At 45.2% G+C, this 17,441-nt stretch overlaps 1 protein-coding gene across 1 annotated transcript; it reads left to right on the top strand.

The window, feature by feature from the left end:
• Positions 1 to 243: 243 nt before the first annotated feature.
• On the top strand, positions 244 to 11,683 carry stoml3b (stomatin (EPB72)-like 3b). Its single transcript, XM_061740632.1, has 7 exons — positions 244 to 391; positions 7,567 to 7,670; positions 7,753 to 7,825; positions 10,340 to 10,422; positions 10,682 to 10,885; positions 10,979 to 11,113; positions 11,191 to 11,683. The coding sequence occupies exons 1-7, from the start codon at positions 328 to 330 to the stop codon at positions 11,377 to 11,379; spliced, it is 852 nt and encodes a 283-aa protein (XP_061596616.1). The 5' UTR covers positions 244 to 327; the 3' UTR covers positions 11,380 to 11,683.
• The last annotated feature ends 5,758 nt before the right edge of the window (positions 11,684 to 17,441 follow it).

The following is a 17,441-nucleotide window of genomic DNA, read 5'->3' as shown; positions in this document are numbered from 1 at the left end:
TACATACACCCACCCATACATACACACATACACATATATATACACATGCATGTTTCACGAATTGCCACCAAAAGTCTCTAAACCTGAAGGGCCTGGATGTTTTGATGTGGTTTTACTACTCTGTTATGATTGATTGATCACACGTTTACAACATCTGACGTAAACCCACCTGACCTTTCATCATCATCATTAAGTGCTGCTGCCCCCGCCCTTGAGCAACGTTTACCGCAGCGTTACGGCTTTAAAAGGCCGGCCCACTTCCTCTCCATTAGAAAACACTTCAACTAACAGAAACTCACTTCCCTGGGACTCAGTGCAAACCAGCACATGGAAATGGAGGATCACATGGAAAGCCAGAAGAGGAGAGGAATCAGCCAGGATCAGCTCATATGTAAGTTTTTCTCTTTTCCTTTCACAAAATGGAATTGAATTGAATTCAGACTTAAACATGACACAGTAAACTATTAACTACCAAAAAAATGTGAAAATAAGTGATTCCCTCTCCTCCGGACCAGGAGCCTCTGTTTTGTTCTGTTTTAACAGTTTAGTTAAAGTCACCGTGAGAAGAAGAGACTGTTGTGTTTTGTGTTTTGTGGAGATAAGCGTTGCACCTGTGCAGGTGGAAGAGCAGCAGCCACAGGGACGAGGGCATAGTTTAATAACTCCGTCGTCATGGCGACGGAGTCACATGTCCCGGAGATAAAGCAGTTGTGCAGCATGTGACGGAGAGGGCTGGTGCATCTTGAGGGCTGATGCTGATAGCAGCAGCGTATGGAAACCTGCCCTGTGGTGGATAAGAGTCTCATGCAGGACGACACAAACGTATTTAACTACTCAGTGAAACCGGAACTGGCTCCTCAGACTCACTGAACTTGATTTTCATCTCTCAGAACACAAACACATGTTTGAAAGATAAACAAAGCAAACTTAATGACGCTCGCCTGAATCTCTGCTCACATTTTACTGTAGAATTCTCATGACCTTTGACCTTTAACCCGGTTAGAAGCTGTGGATCACACGGGGGGGGGGAGGATCTGTAAACCCCCTTAGAGGTTAAAAGCAGGATATATACAGGACTGTCTCAGAAAATTAGAATATTGTGATAAAGTTCTTTATTTTCTGAAATGCAATTTAAAAAAAAAAAAAAAAAAAATGTCATACATTCTGGATTCATTACAAATCAACTTATTTTAATATATTTAATATATTTATCCAGGAAAGTCCCATTGAGATACAATATCTCTTCTGCCAGGGAGTCCTGGTCAAGACGGCAGCGGAAAAATAAATTCAGTTTCATATAAAAGAAAATACATACAAAATACATATATATATATATATATACATATATATATATATATATATATATATATATATATATATATATATATATATATATGTATAAAAGCATCTCTGATCAACAGGCAACAACAGATTCCTTCCTGTTGTTGACTGATCAGCTGATCTGTGGTTTGGCCCAGATTTCATCTTCATGTCTGAAACCAGAACACAGGAAACCAGAACAACTCCAGGACGGTGCTGCGTGTTCAGAGAGCTCTGCCGTCTCCGTCGGCGTCTCGTCCTGCTGATGGACGTTAATGACTCTCAACCAGCTCCTCTCTTAATTCCTTCAGCCATGAAGCTGCAGTCCAGAGATCCTGTTGCATGACTCAGCACTTTCACGTCCACGTCTCATGAAACCACAGGGACGTCTGATGACCCGCCTTTGTTTGCAGATAAACTGAGCTGCTCTTCTGTGGAATCTGAGATCCAAACAGACGACTTTAAAATATATTCACACATAAAATTCAATTCAATTCAATTTTATTTATAAAGCGTCTAATACAACAAAAGTTGTCTCTAGATGCTTTTTACAGAGACCCAGAACATGAACATAAACCCCCGAGCAATTATTACATAAACACTGGCAGGTAAAAACTCCCCTAGTGGGAGAAAAGCCTTAAGCCAAACACTGGCAAGTGGTAAAAGCCTGAATCTAAACCCCTGGTGGGTTTCATATAGACCTGTGATGAAAAAATCGATTTTCCAATTCTAAATCCATTCTCATATTAATTCCTAAAAATCGATTTGTATCTCTAGGGATCGATTTTATTTATTTATTTTTTTCATTATTACATTTTCGCCTGTTGAACTTTAATCCCAGTAGTCACGTCATTTAATTCACACATGCGCTGTTGAGCTGTTGCAATTTCTTTCTTTTTTTGCACTTTAAGTTGATATTGAAAGGCATATTTGAATTATTTATGCCTTAGTTAATTATTTCATACAAATAACTTTTGGAATTTTTTTGTTTATGCCCAAAAAAGGAATGTTTTGTTGGACGCCAGAATAACTACTGCCATGCTTTTTCCTTTACAGTTTTTTTCTGAATGCTTAAAGGAGCTTGAGGCAGGATTGTGGCAGGATTTATGAAAAAAATCCGTATACATTTTAAGTTTTCTAGTAATAATGTCAGATGAAGCGTTCCAAACCTAAAAGAATGAGCCCTCTAGTGTATCTCTCCGTTGCCTTGAACAGGCTGTGTGCTGCAAAATGTGCTGCAATTCGGTCCCGAATTTCCTGCGCTGTCCTGCAGATGTGACGTCACATGACGCTGCATGTGGGTTCTCCCCGTTCTCCCGTGCCGGCTTCACTGTTGGCTGCAGTACCCCCGACGGCCGTCGTGGTGAAGGGTGGCGCTAGAGAGTCTCATTTCTTAAAAGGAGCCTCATGCTCCTTTAAGCACATTTTTTGCAACATTGGCTATTTTTGCTAAACTCTACACACATGAGAAACCCAATGAGAAAACCTTTCACTCCTTTCACCCTTTCTCTTGCAAAAGCAAACACAGCTTGATTAACTCTTCACACCTTAGTAAAAATGGTGTTTTCATATCAAACAGTAAACACATGCCATCATTTACTAAGCACATTCGTTTCGTTTCAAAGTTTATTTAGACGGGACAATGCATATTAATGCACACTACATTAAGCAGTGTAAATACACCGATTTAGCAGAAATGCTAGTTTCCACCCGCAGTCCCCACAAACAACCAGACACAATCACACCTACGGGCAATTTTTAGAATGATCAGACAATTAACCTAGCATGCCTGTTTTTGGACTGTGGGAGGAAACCGGAGTACCCGGACGAAACCCACGCAAGCACGGGGAGAACATGCAAACTCCACACAGAAAGACCCTGCTGGGCCTGGGAGTCGAACCGGGAACCTTCTTGCTGTGAGGCAACAGTGCTAACCACTAAACCACCAGTTTGAGGTCATACTTTTGTCATAGTTCTGTGAACACACAGGGATCCAAACTTCAAGTATTGGTGTTTATTCACACTCGTCAAAAAACAAAGACACAGCACAGAACACAAAATAATAAATTCACAAAAAAAAGACAATCAGCCTACATCATGCCGTCTCTCTTTGTCCGGCCACAAAATCTCATCCACATCCCATGCGATGTCCTCCAGTCCAAGGCACCGGGGAAAATACCTCCTTGCATGCCGTATCCAGGCCTGACATGATGCCTGCTCAATATGTCCACATGCCTCCTCCATTGCCTGTAAAAGGGCTGCGTGTTGATGGGGATGGCGGTTGTGGACTTTCCAGCGCCAGGCAGAAAAGAACTCTTCAATCGGATTTAAGAATGGAGAGTGTGGGGGGAGGTTGAGTGCCATGAAGACTGGCTGATCGGTAAACCAGTTGCGGACCAAAGCAGCCCTATGGAGACTAACATTGTCCCATATGATGACATATCGGGTCTGCTCTGGTCTCTGAACAGCGAGAATGTCGTGTAAGGTGTCCAGGAATGCAATCATGTGTGCAGAGTTATATGGGCCAATGGTTGCATGATGGTGAACAACACCATTTTGGCTGATAGCTGCACACATGGTGATGTTACCACCACGTTGTCCTGGGACATTGATTATTGCACGGTGTCCAATAATGTTCCTACCACGCCTCCTTGTTTTACTGAGGTTAAAACCTGCCTCATCGACAAAGAGCAGCTCATGTCCCATGGCATCTGCCTCCAGCTCCTTAAGGGCTGTATATACTTGCCGTTCAGAACGCGTACGCGCGACGCAGGATACGTGTGACGTCACGTCACGCGTATCCTGCGTATCCTGCGTATCCTGCGTACATTTGACGCGTCGACGTGCACGTTCTCAAAAAGACACTGAACGCGTACGCGACCTGCAGTTCTCGCTCTGGCCGCTAGTATCGCTGTTCCCGGTCTGATCCGTTTCTATAATACATCCATGGTCTGATCCCGGCTGGCACTGCTGCTCTCCCCTGGAGAAAGTTCCCCGTGCATATATTTATGCAATATTTAACTTCCCCCCAGGGTTTCCGTTGTCCGGTAAAATATGCCGAAGTCCGGTATTTTATAATCTCTCCGGTCAAAATATTCACTGGTGCTGCGGGACTAGAGTCCCCGGGAGTACCGCGGATGCCGAGCCGCGGATGCCGAGCCGCGGATGCCGAGCCGCGGCCGCCGAGCCCCGGCGGCCGAGCCCCGGCGGCCGAGCCCCGGCGGCCGAGCCCCGGCGGCCGAGCCCCGGCGGAGGTACGCGCCGAGCCTCGGTGCCTCCCGGAGCCGGGAGGAAGCGGTGCTGGGAGCCAGGAGTCAATTGACGGGACTTATTTTATTTTAAATACTCTGTTTTTCAATAAAAATACTATTGAATGACTTGCAAATGAATGAATGAATGACTTGGAATCATATTAGGAACAATACATTTTTTTACCATGTTAATCTTTCTTATATATTGACATCTACTTCTCCATATGAACCTAAAATTAACTGGATTTATTGTTTGGTCATTCTTGTTGAGATGGGTAAGGAGAATGCTGGATAAATTAGTCTGGAAAGACTATCCACTTTTGATAATAAGCAATAATAATAAGATAAGATAAAATAGTCCTTTATTACTCCCTCAACGGGGAAACTCACGTAGCAGCAACACACACACACATACAGGGAAGGGGGTAAAACAGTAATATAAATAAGTAATACAAATTAATAAAGAGTATAATAATAATAATAATGCTGTGGTTTTATATAGCTCCTTCAAGGCACCCAGAGCTTTACAGAGATCATTATTCATTCACACACATCCTCCCGGTAGCTCCGTTTGTAGCCGCAGCTGCCCTGCAGCCTGACGGGAGCGTGGCTGCCATATCGCGCCAAACGGCCCCTCTGACCACCACCAAACATTCATACACATTCACACACATTCACACGATGTTATAATCTCCTACATCATCCAATATTGTCCTGTAAAAGTGTTCGTTTTTCTAATCTGCTACCGCTGCTGCTGCTACTACTTCTGCTACTTAATATAAGTAGCTTTTCCAACTGTTGCTCTGCTTACTGCCCCCTATCGGTCACCATCGGTATGACGGGCTCTACTCGGGTGGTACGCGACGTACGCAGTGGAGCATGAACAGACACGTTCGCAGGGTACGCAGGATACGCAGCCACCTGCGTAGAGTATATTCCCGCCTTTACTCTCTGGACAAGACCAAACAAATGCAACACATAAGGTCCAAACACAGCACTACAGTAACCTATGCACTTCGAAATTCAGAACCAATGACACTATAGCTTACCTGCACATACTCATATCGCAGTTGCTTCACACGTTCACTATTTCTTTCGAAAGGAACTCTGTAAATTTGTTTCATCCTTATTCTGTTGCGGGCAAGTACACGACTTAGTACTGACATGCTCACACTGCGTATATTTTGGAAGATGGTGTCATTATCAATTATACGCTGCTGTATTTCGCGTAGTCTTATTGCGTTATTGGCAATCACCATATTCACTATATGGGGCTCTTGCTCTGGAGTGAACATTCTTCCTCTGCCCCCAACATCTGGACGTCTAGCAATTCTGTAAAGTAACAATTTCAGAATTTTTGCATGTATGGTATTGTTGTGTTTCTCATTAGAGTAGGGCAGTGCTACAAATCTTAGTGCAATGTGACTGTACTTACCGATTTTCATTTCGAAATGTCCTAATGATGCTCGCTACAGTGTAGCGGCTCAAATTAGGCTGAACCCGTTGGCCAGCTTCCCTCAGGGTCATTCCATGGTTTATGACATGGTCCACTGTTGTTGCTCTGATGTCATCAGTTATTCTATTTCTTCTTCTTACCCTTCCTCTTCCCCCTCCTCGTCCTCCTCTTGCTCCTCCTTGTCCTCTTCCTCTAACTTCCTCTGACCCTCTTGCTTCTTCACCTCCACGTCCTCTCCCTCTTGCTTCTTCACCTCCGCGTCCTCTCCCTCTTGCTTCTTCACCTCCACGTCCTCTTCCTCCAACTCCTTCACTTCCATGTCCTCTTCCTCCAACTCCTTCACTTCCACGTCCTCTTCCTCCAACTCCTTCACTTCCACGTCCTCTTCCTCCAACTCCTTCACCTCCGCGTCCTCTCCCTCTTGCTTCTTCACCTCCACGTCCTCTTCCTCCAACTCCTTCACCTCCACGTCCTCTTCGTCTTGCTTCTTCACCTCCACGTCCTCTTCGTCTTGCTTCTTCACCTCCACGTCCTCTTCCTCCAACTCCTTCACCTCCACGTCCTCTTCCTCGGCCTCCTATGATTCTTACTCTTCTTGCTCCTTCCATTGTACTCCAGCTCACCTGTGGCTTATTTATAGTGCTTAGGCTGATTGCAAAGTGAACTAATTCTCTAAAATTGGTTTCACATGTGAAAGTGTGCCAGACAGTTGGCAAAAATAGTGTAAATAATAGCCATACATGTGTATAATTTTGCTAGGAGTGTTTTGGAAATTTGGCAATTGAGTGTAAGCAGCGAGTTGTGTTTAAGGTTCTGCAAAAAGAGTGAATTGTGCCTACAGTTTTGCAAAGTGTGTGTTACAAAATTACAAACTGAGTGCAAAGCAGTATTTGTGCTTTTAGTTTGGCTAACTCAGTGAGTGGTTTTGCTATATGTGTTAATATGTAAAATTGTGCTACAAGAACATGATTAGCCCCTAAGCATTCAGAAAAAACTGTAAATATGTTTAAAAGTATGAAAACATTACAAACAGGTTTTATATTACATAAATTGTCTATATTGCATTGCTTTATATACTTTCTTGGGGTCAAATTAGCATAAAATGCTAAAAACCCAATTCTCAAAAATTTTAAACCAAAAAAACACAGAAAATGAAAAAAAAAATGGAATTTGGGAAAAAATAAAAGCGATTTCATCCGTCTCTGTTTCCTCCCTGGATGTGTTTGGTAATTCTGACCCACAATGTTTCTGAAAGCAGTTCTATCAGCAATGGGAGCTGATTGGTCCTTACAGCATCATTAGCTGCAATACTTGCTGTTTAATCTCAATATAATACTAGTATTAATATGTTGCAGAACTACAGTCATATTATTCATGCAACAGCTCAAAAAACTGTTTTAATAACACTAACCCAAATCAATATCGGAATCGAATCAAATCCTGATAATCGATTCTGAATCTTAAGAATCGGAACTGAATCGATTCTTGACATTTGAATCGATCCCCAGCTCTAGTTTAATCCCACACGTTTGTTTGCAGCTGAACGGACCGGAGCTCTGGGATGCTGCGGCTGGTTCCTCGTCATCCTCTCCGGCATCTTCACCGTCCTGCTCTTCCCCTTCACCATCTGGTTCTGTCTGAAGGTGAGTGAGCCGAGGAGCCGGGCCCAGGGTTCCATTCCCTCCACCTGTGACTGAGCTGAGATATTCATTCCTGTTGTTCCAGATTGTTCAGGAGTACGAGCGCGCCGTCATCTTCAGGCTGGGCCGCATCACCGACAGGAAGGCCAAGGGACCAGGTCCAGTAACCGTCTCACTCAGGGATAAAGCTACGAATCAACGCATTAGATACATTATACAGAGAGATGTTGTTTCTGAACCTGCAGCAGTTTTTCTATTGGAATCACTTATATAATCAGATAGATTGGAAAAACACATGGGTCTTGTCAAGAAAATGTATTATTACAAACAAAGTAAGAGAGGTTACTTTTAAAATACTTCATAGATGCTATCCAGTCAATCTTATTAAATATAAGATAAACATTGACATTCTGTTCTTTACGGAAGAGTATCAGGGCCATGCAGGAGAAAAAAATATTGAGAGGGGAAAAAATTTTTCATTGTGCACTTTGAGAAAAAAGTCAAAATGTCAAGAAAAAAGTCGAAATGTCGAGAAAAAAGTCGAAATGTCGAGATTAATGTTGAAATACAATTTCGAGAAATAGCCAAAATGTCGACATAAATCTTGAAATACAATTTCAAGAATAAAGTCGAAATTTCACCTTTTTTTTTTCAACATTTCAACTTTTTGACATCAACTTTTTAACATTTCGACTTGTTTCTCGAAATTGTACTTCAACTTTATTCTCGACATTTAGAATTCTGATATTTCCTGATTTTTTGTTTTTATTTATTTTTCCTCCTTAAACCTCAAGCCTTCTATTTTATTTTGATATATAATTTACTGTGTTGTGCCACACAGGTAGCTAAGCTGTCCAGTTATCGAAGGGTTATTAATAATTTTATTAATAATTATTAATAATTAATAAAGTCGACTATTTATCAAATTAAATGATCAAAAATGATAAAAAGATCCTCGGGGCACCACCCTGGGCCTTAATCCAGGGAAATGATAACTTTTAACAGCAGAAAATCAGTCTCAGATGATTATTCTGCAGAACAGTAAATCTTACTATCACTTACAGAATAACAATTGAAGGGTGAGATTCGAGCACTGGCTCTGCTCAAACAATCAGTTTGTGACCAAAATCTGTATGAAATAACAACAACCACTCATTAAAAATCAATCAGAATTTATTTACATACGGGTATCAAAGCAGATTTAAATAAATACCCAAATAAATCCTGATGGCACACTACATTATTATAAAACCATTAATTAACTAGAAAAACAACAATCAATAAAAATGAAATGAAAGTTAAATGCATGTAATAAAAAAAAGAATCAAAGCAATAACAAAGATGATATCAACAAACATCTACGGTTTAAAACATTGTGGCTGCACAAAGATGGCTGCGGTGTTTAAAGACGGCAGGACTCTGTGGTATTTAAAGATGGACGCGCCCTCGCCACGTGCAATCAGACCGGATGGCAAACGCAGCATTTAAAACGTGCCTACGGCAGAAAACAACGACTACCAAATACTCAAACACGATAATGATAACAATGATAATGGTGTATGCAGTAAACTCAGCTCTGAACACAGATGTAGCTCTGAAACGCTCTCAATTAAACTAGTACACTCAGACTCAAGACCTCACGCCTTCCGGTCGGGATCGGGAAGCTGCGGGTTCTGTCGGGGGTTCCAGTCCGATGCGGCCTCGTTTCTCTCGGCTCCACCATGCGGCTCGGCTCGGCTCAGTCCTGTGGGACCTCACGGGCAGGACGATCCTGCAGGGGTTCCCCGCGGCGGGCAGCCGCTCAGCTTGCTCTCCACGTTCCTCCTTTGAAAAGAGATGCAGTCTTGCTGCGTGCGCACAGCCGGGTAGATCCCTCCGATCACGGAGCCTCTTGACGCGCCTCCAGGCGTGCGGGGACAGTCCACTGGAATCAGGGCCGTCGCCGTCTTTCACCAAGACGCGGGCTCACGGACCTGGAAGAGTCTGGCTTCCAGGCTAAAGGAACTCAAGCAGAGGCAAGGTTAGGAGGAGCAGGAGGGACGGAGCGCTGCCTCGCTCCGGGACCGCAGCGGATCTCCAGGCCAAGCTGGAGCGAGGGGATGCAGAGCATGAGCCGGCAGTGGAGCAACGCTCCGCGGGATCTTCTCTCCCCCTCTCAGGGGGGGAGGGGGAGATGGGATCTTTGGCCCGCAGCCAAAAGATCCAGCTGCTCAGGACGGAAGGTCGATCGGAAGAGAGAGAAAAAGGGAGCAGCTGCAGGGTTTTGATCCTACGCGCGCTGCGGTGACGTCATCGGTGCCTCATTTGCGATTGGATGCGCGCCGCTTGTAGGCGCCGCCCCCCCACGCAAGGCATGCTGGGGGTTGTAGTTCATGGCAAGGTGGCCATTTTTGGAGGCACATTACAGCCGATTTTCGGCTGAGCAGTCTCAAAGTTGAATATACACATTCACAAAATGTTCATACATTTATAAGTTCAGAGTTCACATGGGCATATGGGCGACGCCCAACAACTGTCATTAATTTGTAACTGCATTTTATCCTGAAGTTTTGTACCTTTTCTGTATATATCTGTCAATTAAAAAAGAAAAAAGGTCCAGTAACTGTCATCATTCAGCAGCTTTCCTTCGAATTAAAACATTTATTTATGTTTATTTCCTCTTTTCACTACAGGAATCTTCTTCGTCTTGCCCTGCACTGATTCCTTTGTGAAAGTGGACCTGAGAACTGTTTCGTTTGACATCCCACCACAAGAGGCAAGTGGCCCATTGACCAGCACACATATACACATATATACACACATATATATATATATATATATATATATATATATATATATATATATATATATATATATATATATATATATATATATATATATATATATATATATATATATATATATATATATATATATATATATATATATATATATATATATATATATATATGTGGATGATGCACGTTTGCAGCTCCGTCGATGGTTTTAAGTAACGACTGCTGTGTCACTTGTAGATCCTGACGAAGGATTCTGTGACCGTGAGTGTGGATGGCGTGGTGTATTTCCGGGTCAGCGACCCGATAGCGACCGTGGCCAACGTGACGAACGCCGACTTCTCCACCCGCCTGCTGGCCCAGACCACGCTGAGGAACGTTCTGGGAACCAAGAACCTGGCAGAGCTGCTGTCGGACCGGGAGGGGATCGCTCACAGCATGCAGGTACGGAGGAGGGAGGGATTACTGTCATGTATGTGCATGTGCTGGTGGTTTCTATGTAGCTGCAGGTGAGATGATTTTCTCCGTCTTCTGCAGACCAACCTGGACGACGCTACAGATCATTGGGGAATCAAGGTGGAGCGTGTGGAGATAAAAGACGTGAAACTGCCCCACCAGCTGCAGAGAGCCATGGCCGCCGAGGCGGAGGCAACGCGGGAGGCCCGGGCAAAGGTCAGGACCGGGAACACAGACACCGTATACTCACACAGGTTCCCGTCCATCGCCCTGATGTCTCACTCCCGTTGCAGGTGATCGCCGCCGAGGGCGAGATGAACGCCTCCCGCGCCCTGAAGGAGGCGTCGCTGGTCATCTCAGAGTCTCCGTCCGGCCTGCAGCTCCGCTACCTGCAGACGCTCAACACCATCGCCGCGGAGAAGAACTCCACCATCATCTTCCCGCTGCCCATCGACGTCATGAGCCACTTCCTCAAGAAGTGAGGCGTCGCTCAGGAAAAGCTTATTGTAAAAGGAAAAACTGTCAGTGCAAGTGTTCGTGATTTCTCTGCATGATGAGGTGATCAGAGGCGATGGTTTACAGTAACGTTGGTATCAGACCCGGCTGCTTCTTGTTGTTTTCATCCACATTCCAGAATAGTTTTTATGGTTTTGTGTTACACTTGTTTAAAAAACTGACTCATTCATATCATACAATGTTTAAAATCTAAGGCTTTTTAAATTCTTCTGTTGTGTCTTTATTGTAATATCCCAAATACAATTGAAATATGCTGTGATTTCTATCTTAGAGCCTTGTCTTTGTGGTTCATTTTATCTTTGGACATTTATTTGTTATTTTGGAAGCGAGAAAGACCAGTTGGGAAAGCGACTAAGTCCTAAACGAAGTGTTGGTTGCTGATACGGAGGATTTAGTTTAGATGTGCGACCATAGAGCTCCAAAAATATCAGGTGAAAGGTTGGAATTGATAAAATTGCTTTGCAGGTTTATTTTTCTTAACTTTTACTCATAATACTTAAAGAACAACAAACAAACTGAATTGCTCAGATCCAAAAACACAAGAACACACTAGATACAGTCAAAAACTGTTTGCTTCTCCAGTCAGCATCACCTGTGTTTGGGTTTCCCCGGTTAAATAACCAGCCGACCTGGAACACAGCAAATACAGCCCCCTAGTGGCCAGGAGCAGAATTACATGAAATAATACCAAAAAGGATATGATTCAGATTAAGAATTTTGCTAATTCTGAGATTAAGATTTCAGCTCGTGATTATATATGATGCTAACTACAATTATAGTACCTTAAATCTGATGAATCTGTCCATAAAATAAAATCACAAACGAGGGCTGATGGAGCTGAAATGCGGACCGGGGTGTTCGGGCTGATGCCCGGGAAACCTGCTCACCTTTCCAGGCCAACCCAAGGTGTCTAAGTACTATCAACAGAACATAACATGTCTTTAAGATAAGAATGATTACCCACTGTTAGGTCGTCATTCACATTTCAGACATCCATCCATCCATCCATCCATCCATCCATCCATCCATCCATCCATCCATCCATCCATCCATTTTTCACCGCTTATCCGTTCCCGGGTCGCGGGGGCAGCAGTCTCAACAGAGATGCCCAGACTTCCTCCGACCCCAGACACTTCCTCCATCTCTTCCTCCAGCTCTTCCTCCATCTCTTCCTCCAGCTCTTCCTCCAGCTCTTCCTCCAGCTCTTCCTCCAGCTCTTCCTCCAGCTCTTCCTCCATCTCTTCCTCCAGCTCTTCCTCCAGCTCTTCCTCCAGCTCTTCCTCCATCTCTTCCTCCATCTCTGGGTCTTCCCCCAGGGTCTCCTCCCGGAGGGACAGGCCTGGAACACCTAGGGAGGTGTTCCAGGCATGTACGCGTAAAGTGTAAACAGTGGAGTAGGGACATGCCTGGAACACCTCCCTAGGGAGGAGGGACATGCCTGGAACACCTCCCTAGGGAGGAGGGACATGCCTGGAACACCTCCTTAAGGAGGAGGGACATGCCTGGAACACCTCCCTAGGGAGGAGGGACATGCCTGGAACACCTCCCTAGGGAGGCGTCCAGGAGGATCCGGTACAGATGCCCAAGCCACCTCAGCTGACTCCTCTCAATGTGAAGGAGCAGCGGCTCGACTCCGAGCTCCTCCCGGGTGACGGAACTCCTCACCCTATCTCTAAGGGAGCGTCCAGCCACCCTGTGGAGGAAACTCATCTCTAAGGGAGTGTCCAGCCACCCTGCGGAGGAAACTCATCTCTAAGGGAGCGTCCAGTCACCCTGCAGAGGAAACTCATCTCTAAGGGAGCGTCCAGCCACCCTGCGGAGGAAACTCATCTCGGCCGCTTGTATCCGTGATCTTGTCCTTTCGGTCACTACCCAAAGTTCATGACCATAGGTGAGGGTAGGTGCGTAGATTGACCGGTAAATCGAGAGCTTCGCCTTTCGACTCAGCTCCTTCTTCACCACGACGGTCCGGTACACCGACCGCATAACTGCAGTAGCTGCACCGATCTGTCCGTCAATCTCACGCTCCATCGTTCCCTCACTCGTGAACAACGAGATACTCGAACTCCTCCACCTGGGGCAGGACTTCCCCACCCACCCGGAGAAGGCACACCACCCTTTCCCGGTGGAGAACCACGGCCTCGGTTTTGGAGGTGCTGATTCTCATCCCTGCCATGTCGCACTCGGCCTCAAACCGTCCCAGCACATGCTGAAGGTCCCGGTCCGATGAAGCCAACAGGACAACATCATCTGCAAAAAGCAGAGATGAAATCCTGAGGTTCCCAAACCGGATCCCCCTCCGACCCCCTTTCGGTCACGAAAGGAGAAAGCCGGCCCTTTAGTCTATTTGCCAGCCTATAGAGCCCTATTGTGAACCCGGAAATGTTGAGTACCCCAAAGTTTTATGTTAAAAATGTACAGTCTAGGTCCCCAGCATTTAGAAACTGCCGGATGCTAACTTGCATATGTTGGGCAATTAGCATAATTAGCATAATTAGCAACAATTAGCATACTCACATATATGGACAATATTTCAGCAATTGCTTGGCCAATTTGGACAATATTGGAGTGGTTTTGGGGGTTATTGATGATGCTGAATCCATTTCTGACATTTTCAGAATTCAAAATGGCCGTTTCAACCAGAAGTGGCCATATTTCAACTCAACACTTTCAATTTCAACTCCCGATTTTGATTAATCTTAGTCGATTTTGAGGTTATTGATGTGCTTAATACATTGGACTTACATTTCAGAATCAAGAGAGCTAACCCTAACCCTAACCCTAACCCTCTAAATGTGATGAGCGACAGGATGACTGGGCTAGGGTAGTGGATCTACGGGTGAATGGCGTCCTGGACCTGCCTGCAACTGATGCCCAGTATCACACCAAGTGCTACAATGATTTTAGGAAGGTGCCTATTGACTCAAGTGCAAGTGTTAGTTATAAACCAGTTGATAGCTGCTTAGCTGCTGTCATTGACCACATGAATGCAAACAAGTCGGTAACCTGGACTGTGTCAGAGTTACATGATGTATATGAAGCTAATTCGGGAGACCTCTGCAGGAAGCAGATGCTATCCAACTTGTGTGATTATTATGGTGACACTGTAGTTGTACTGAGGGTTGAAGGGTGCCTGACTATTGTTGGCTTTAGACAGTGCGTTGGTAAGTCACTCAAACTAGTAAAACAAGCTGAAACCTCTAGTGATGATGATGATGTCACCAAGCTTGTTAGGAGAGTGCCGGCGGAGGTCCGGAATATTCCCTTGCCCCGTGAATATGACCTTGGCAGCTTCAGACATGACAAGGTCATACAAGACACAAGTCCAACCCTCCTCAAGCTCGTCTCCAGTCTCATGTCCAAGGAAGGAAAGGTGACTAAACCATCACTTACACTTGCTCAATGCATCCAGCAGCACATCAGTAGGAGCTGGAATCAGACAACTCTGGGGCTTGCTGTGAAACTCCACCATAAGCATGGTAGCTCAGAACTGGTTCAGAACCTAAATGAGCATGGCATTGTCACTACCTATGATGAAGTCCTACGGTTCCGGAAGTTTGCTGCCAAATATGCTTCTGAGGACCCAGATATGTACCTGCGTGCAGTTGGCCTAGAGAAACGCATCGGCCCTATCCACAGTTGGGGTGATAATTTTGATCTTGTCGTCTTCACACCCAATGGTCGCCGCACGACTCATGCCATGGCCACTCAGTTTGTGCAGAATCCAGCAGGTATCCTGTTCACTGGAGGAGCCACTCCTGGTGGTGGAGTCATGTCACTAAAATTACCCCGTCCTTCGGCAGTTAATACGGCCTGAACCGTAACGTGCACCCAGGTGTGTTTTACATCAAAATGTGCGTCTCCATCCTGCCACTACACGCATTACTTTTCTCAGTCTGGACATGTTAATCTTGTGGCACATAGTTGGTTTGATGGGTTGCTGTAAAGCTCAGGAGGTAGAGAATGTGTTTGAGATGTTGCAGGACAGAGTTCAATTCTATGCAAAACTATCAGAAAATTACGCCAAGGAATGCTCTGTCAAATATTAAATGTGAGAACTAGTCAGTTTTTTTTAAATTTAAATAGCATAACATTTTGAAAGCTTGAAACAAAGGACAAAAGATAAAAAAGTTTTCAGTGCAGTTAAACTTGTGTCCTGGTGTAGCTCATCTTGGAACAAAGAGGCTTTTAATGCAGAGGTTATTGGACCAAACCTTACACCTGAACCACTTTTAAAATGACGTCCTTCTACTGACGATTGAAAACTGGCCAGGAAGAGGCAAGAGCGTGGGGCCTCATGGTAAAGAGCTGTACATTGCTAAAGAGACTGTGAGTTGTGTGTTTGCTCACGCCTTTAAGGCGCCAATGAAAAGGTGGTGCATGCTGGTTCAAACCATCCTCAGTATCTGGAGGCATCAGACCTTATAATTGGACCACTTTTTAAATGATGTCCTTCAACTGAGGACTGAAAACTGACCAGGGAGCCTGCAAAGGAGGCAAGTATGTTGTGCACCATGGAAGAGTGCCGCACGTTGTTAAACAGACAGTGAGTTCAATTTCCGCCGGACTTCTTCATCCAGTTGTCTTTAAGTAGAACTAAATCCACTTATAGAGTTCAACACTCAAAATGAAAAGATAAATGCACTATGAGAGATGTCTTCCCCCAAGGATACTGGTGGTGTGGAGGGTTTGCTCAGGGCTCTAAGGTGCCAATGAAAGGGTGGTGCATGCTGGTTCAAACCCGCAGTATCTGGAGAGGTAGAGGCATCAGACTTTATACCTGGACCAGTTTTAAAATTACGTCCTTCTACTGACGATTGAAAACTGGCCAGGAAGCCTAGGAAAGAGGCAAGAATGTGGCGCCTCATGGTAAAGAGCTGCACATTGTTAAAGAGACTGAGAGTTCAATTCCCGCCAGTGTCTTCAGCCCGTTGACTTTAAGTAGCACAAAATCCACTTTTAGAGTTCAAGGCTAAAAATGAAAAGATAAATGCACTAAGAGAGATGTCTTCCCCCCAAGGATACTGGTGGTGTGGAGGGTTTGCTCATGGCTATAAGGTGCCAATGAAAGGGTGGTGCATGCTGGTTCAAACCCTCCCCATCCTCAGTATCTGAAGGGGTAGAGGGATCAGGGAGGATGAGAGGTTAGGAGTGCTAGGGGGATGAGGTAGGATGAGGAGGTTAGGAAGGTTGAGGTAGGAGTGCCCAGGGGATCAGGTAAGAAAGTAATTACCCTTTTCAAAGCTTTGATTTGTAAAAGGCCCTATCACCTGATCCACCTAGCCCTCCCACCATTTCCTTTTACCTGTTCCTCCAAGCACTCCTAGCCTGCCTCCCTTCTTGCCTCATGCCCCCTCTTACACCTCATCCTTCCTGGCCCCCCAAGCCCTTCTCAACCTTCCTGACACCACCAAGCCCTCCTCTATACCTCATACCCCTGGCCCTGCAGCTGTCCTCTTACTCCCTAGCCCTCCTCATAGCCCCTAGCCCTCATGCCCTCTCCTCCTACCTGACCCCCCCTAACCTTCTCATCCTACCTCATCCCCCAGGCGCTCCTGCCTTCTGATCCCTCTACCCCTCCAGATACTGAGGATGGGGAGGGTTTGAACCAGCATGCACCACCCTGACCCCCTTCTCATCCTACCTGACACCCTCCTCATCCTACCTGATCCCCTCCTCATCCTACCTGACCCCCCCCTCATCCTACCTGACCCCTCCAAGCCCTCCTCATCCTACCTGACCACCCTAGCCATCCTCATCCTCATCCTACCTCACCCCCCTAGCACTCCTAACCTCTCATCCTCCCAGATCCCTCTACCCCTCCAGATACTGAGGATGGGGAGGGTTTGAACCAGCATGCACCACCCTTTCATTGGCACCTTATAGCCATGAGCAAACCCTCCACACCACCAGTTTCCTTGGGGGGAAGATATCTCTCTTAGTGCATTTATCTTTTCATTTTTAGCATTGAACTCTAAAAGTGGATTTTGTGCTACTTAAAGTCAACGGGCTGAAGACCTCTGGCGGG

This window comes from Cololabis saira, chromosome 14 (assembly GCF_033807715.1).
Source record: "Cololabis saira isolate AMF1-May2022 chromosome 14, fColSai1.1, whole genome shotgun sequence".
Lineage (NCBI taxonomy): Eukaryota > Metazoa > Chordata > Actinopteri > Beloniformes > Belonidae > Cololabis > Cololabis saira.
This window is presented reverse-complemented; position numbering and strand designations above follow the sequence as displayed.

Bases quoted from the DNA above. Each gene is read 5' to 3' on its own strand.
- stoml3b (XM_061740632.1), top strand. From the start codon at position 328: ATGGAAATGGAGGATCACATGGAAAGCCAGAAGAGGAGAGGAATCAGC. The intron at 10,423-10,681 runs GCAAGTGGCCCA...TGTCACTTGTAG, and splicing joins TTGACATCCCACCACAAGAG to ATCCTGACGAAGGATTCTGT. The intron at 10,886-10,978 runs GTACGGAGGAGG...CGTCTTCTGCAG, and splicing joins GGATCGCTCACAGCATGCAG to ACCAACCTGGACGACGCTAC.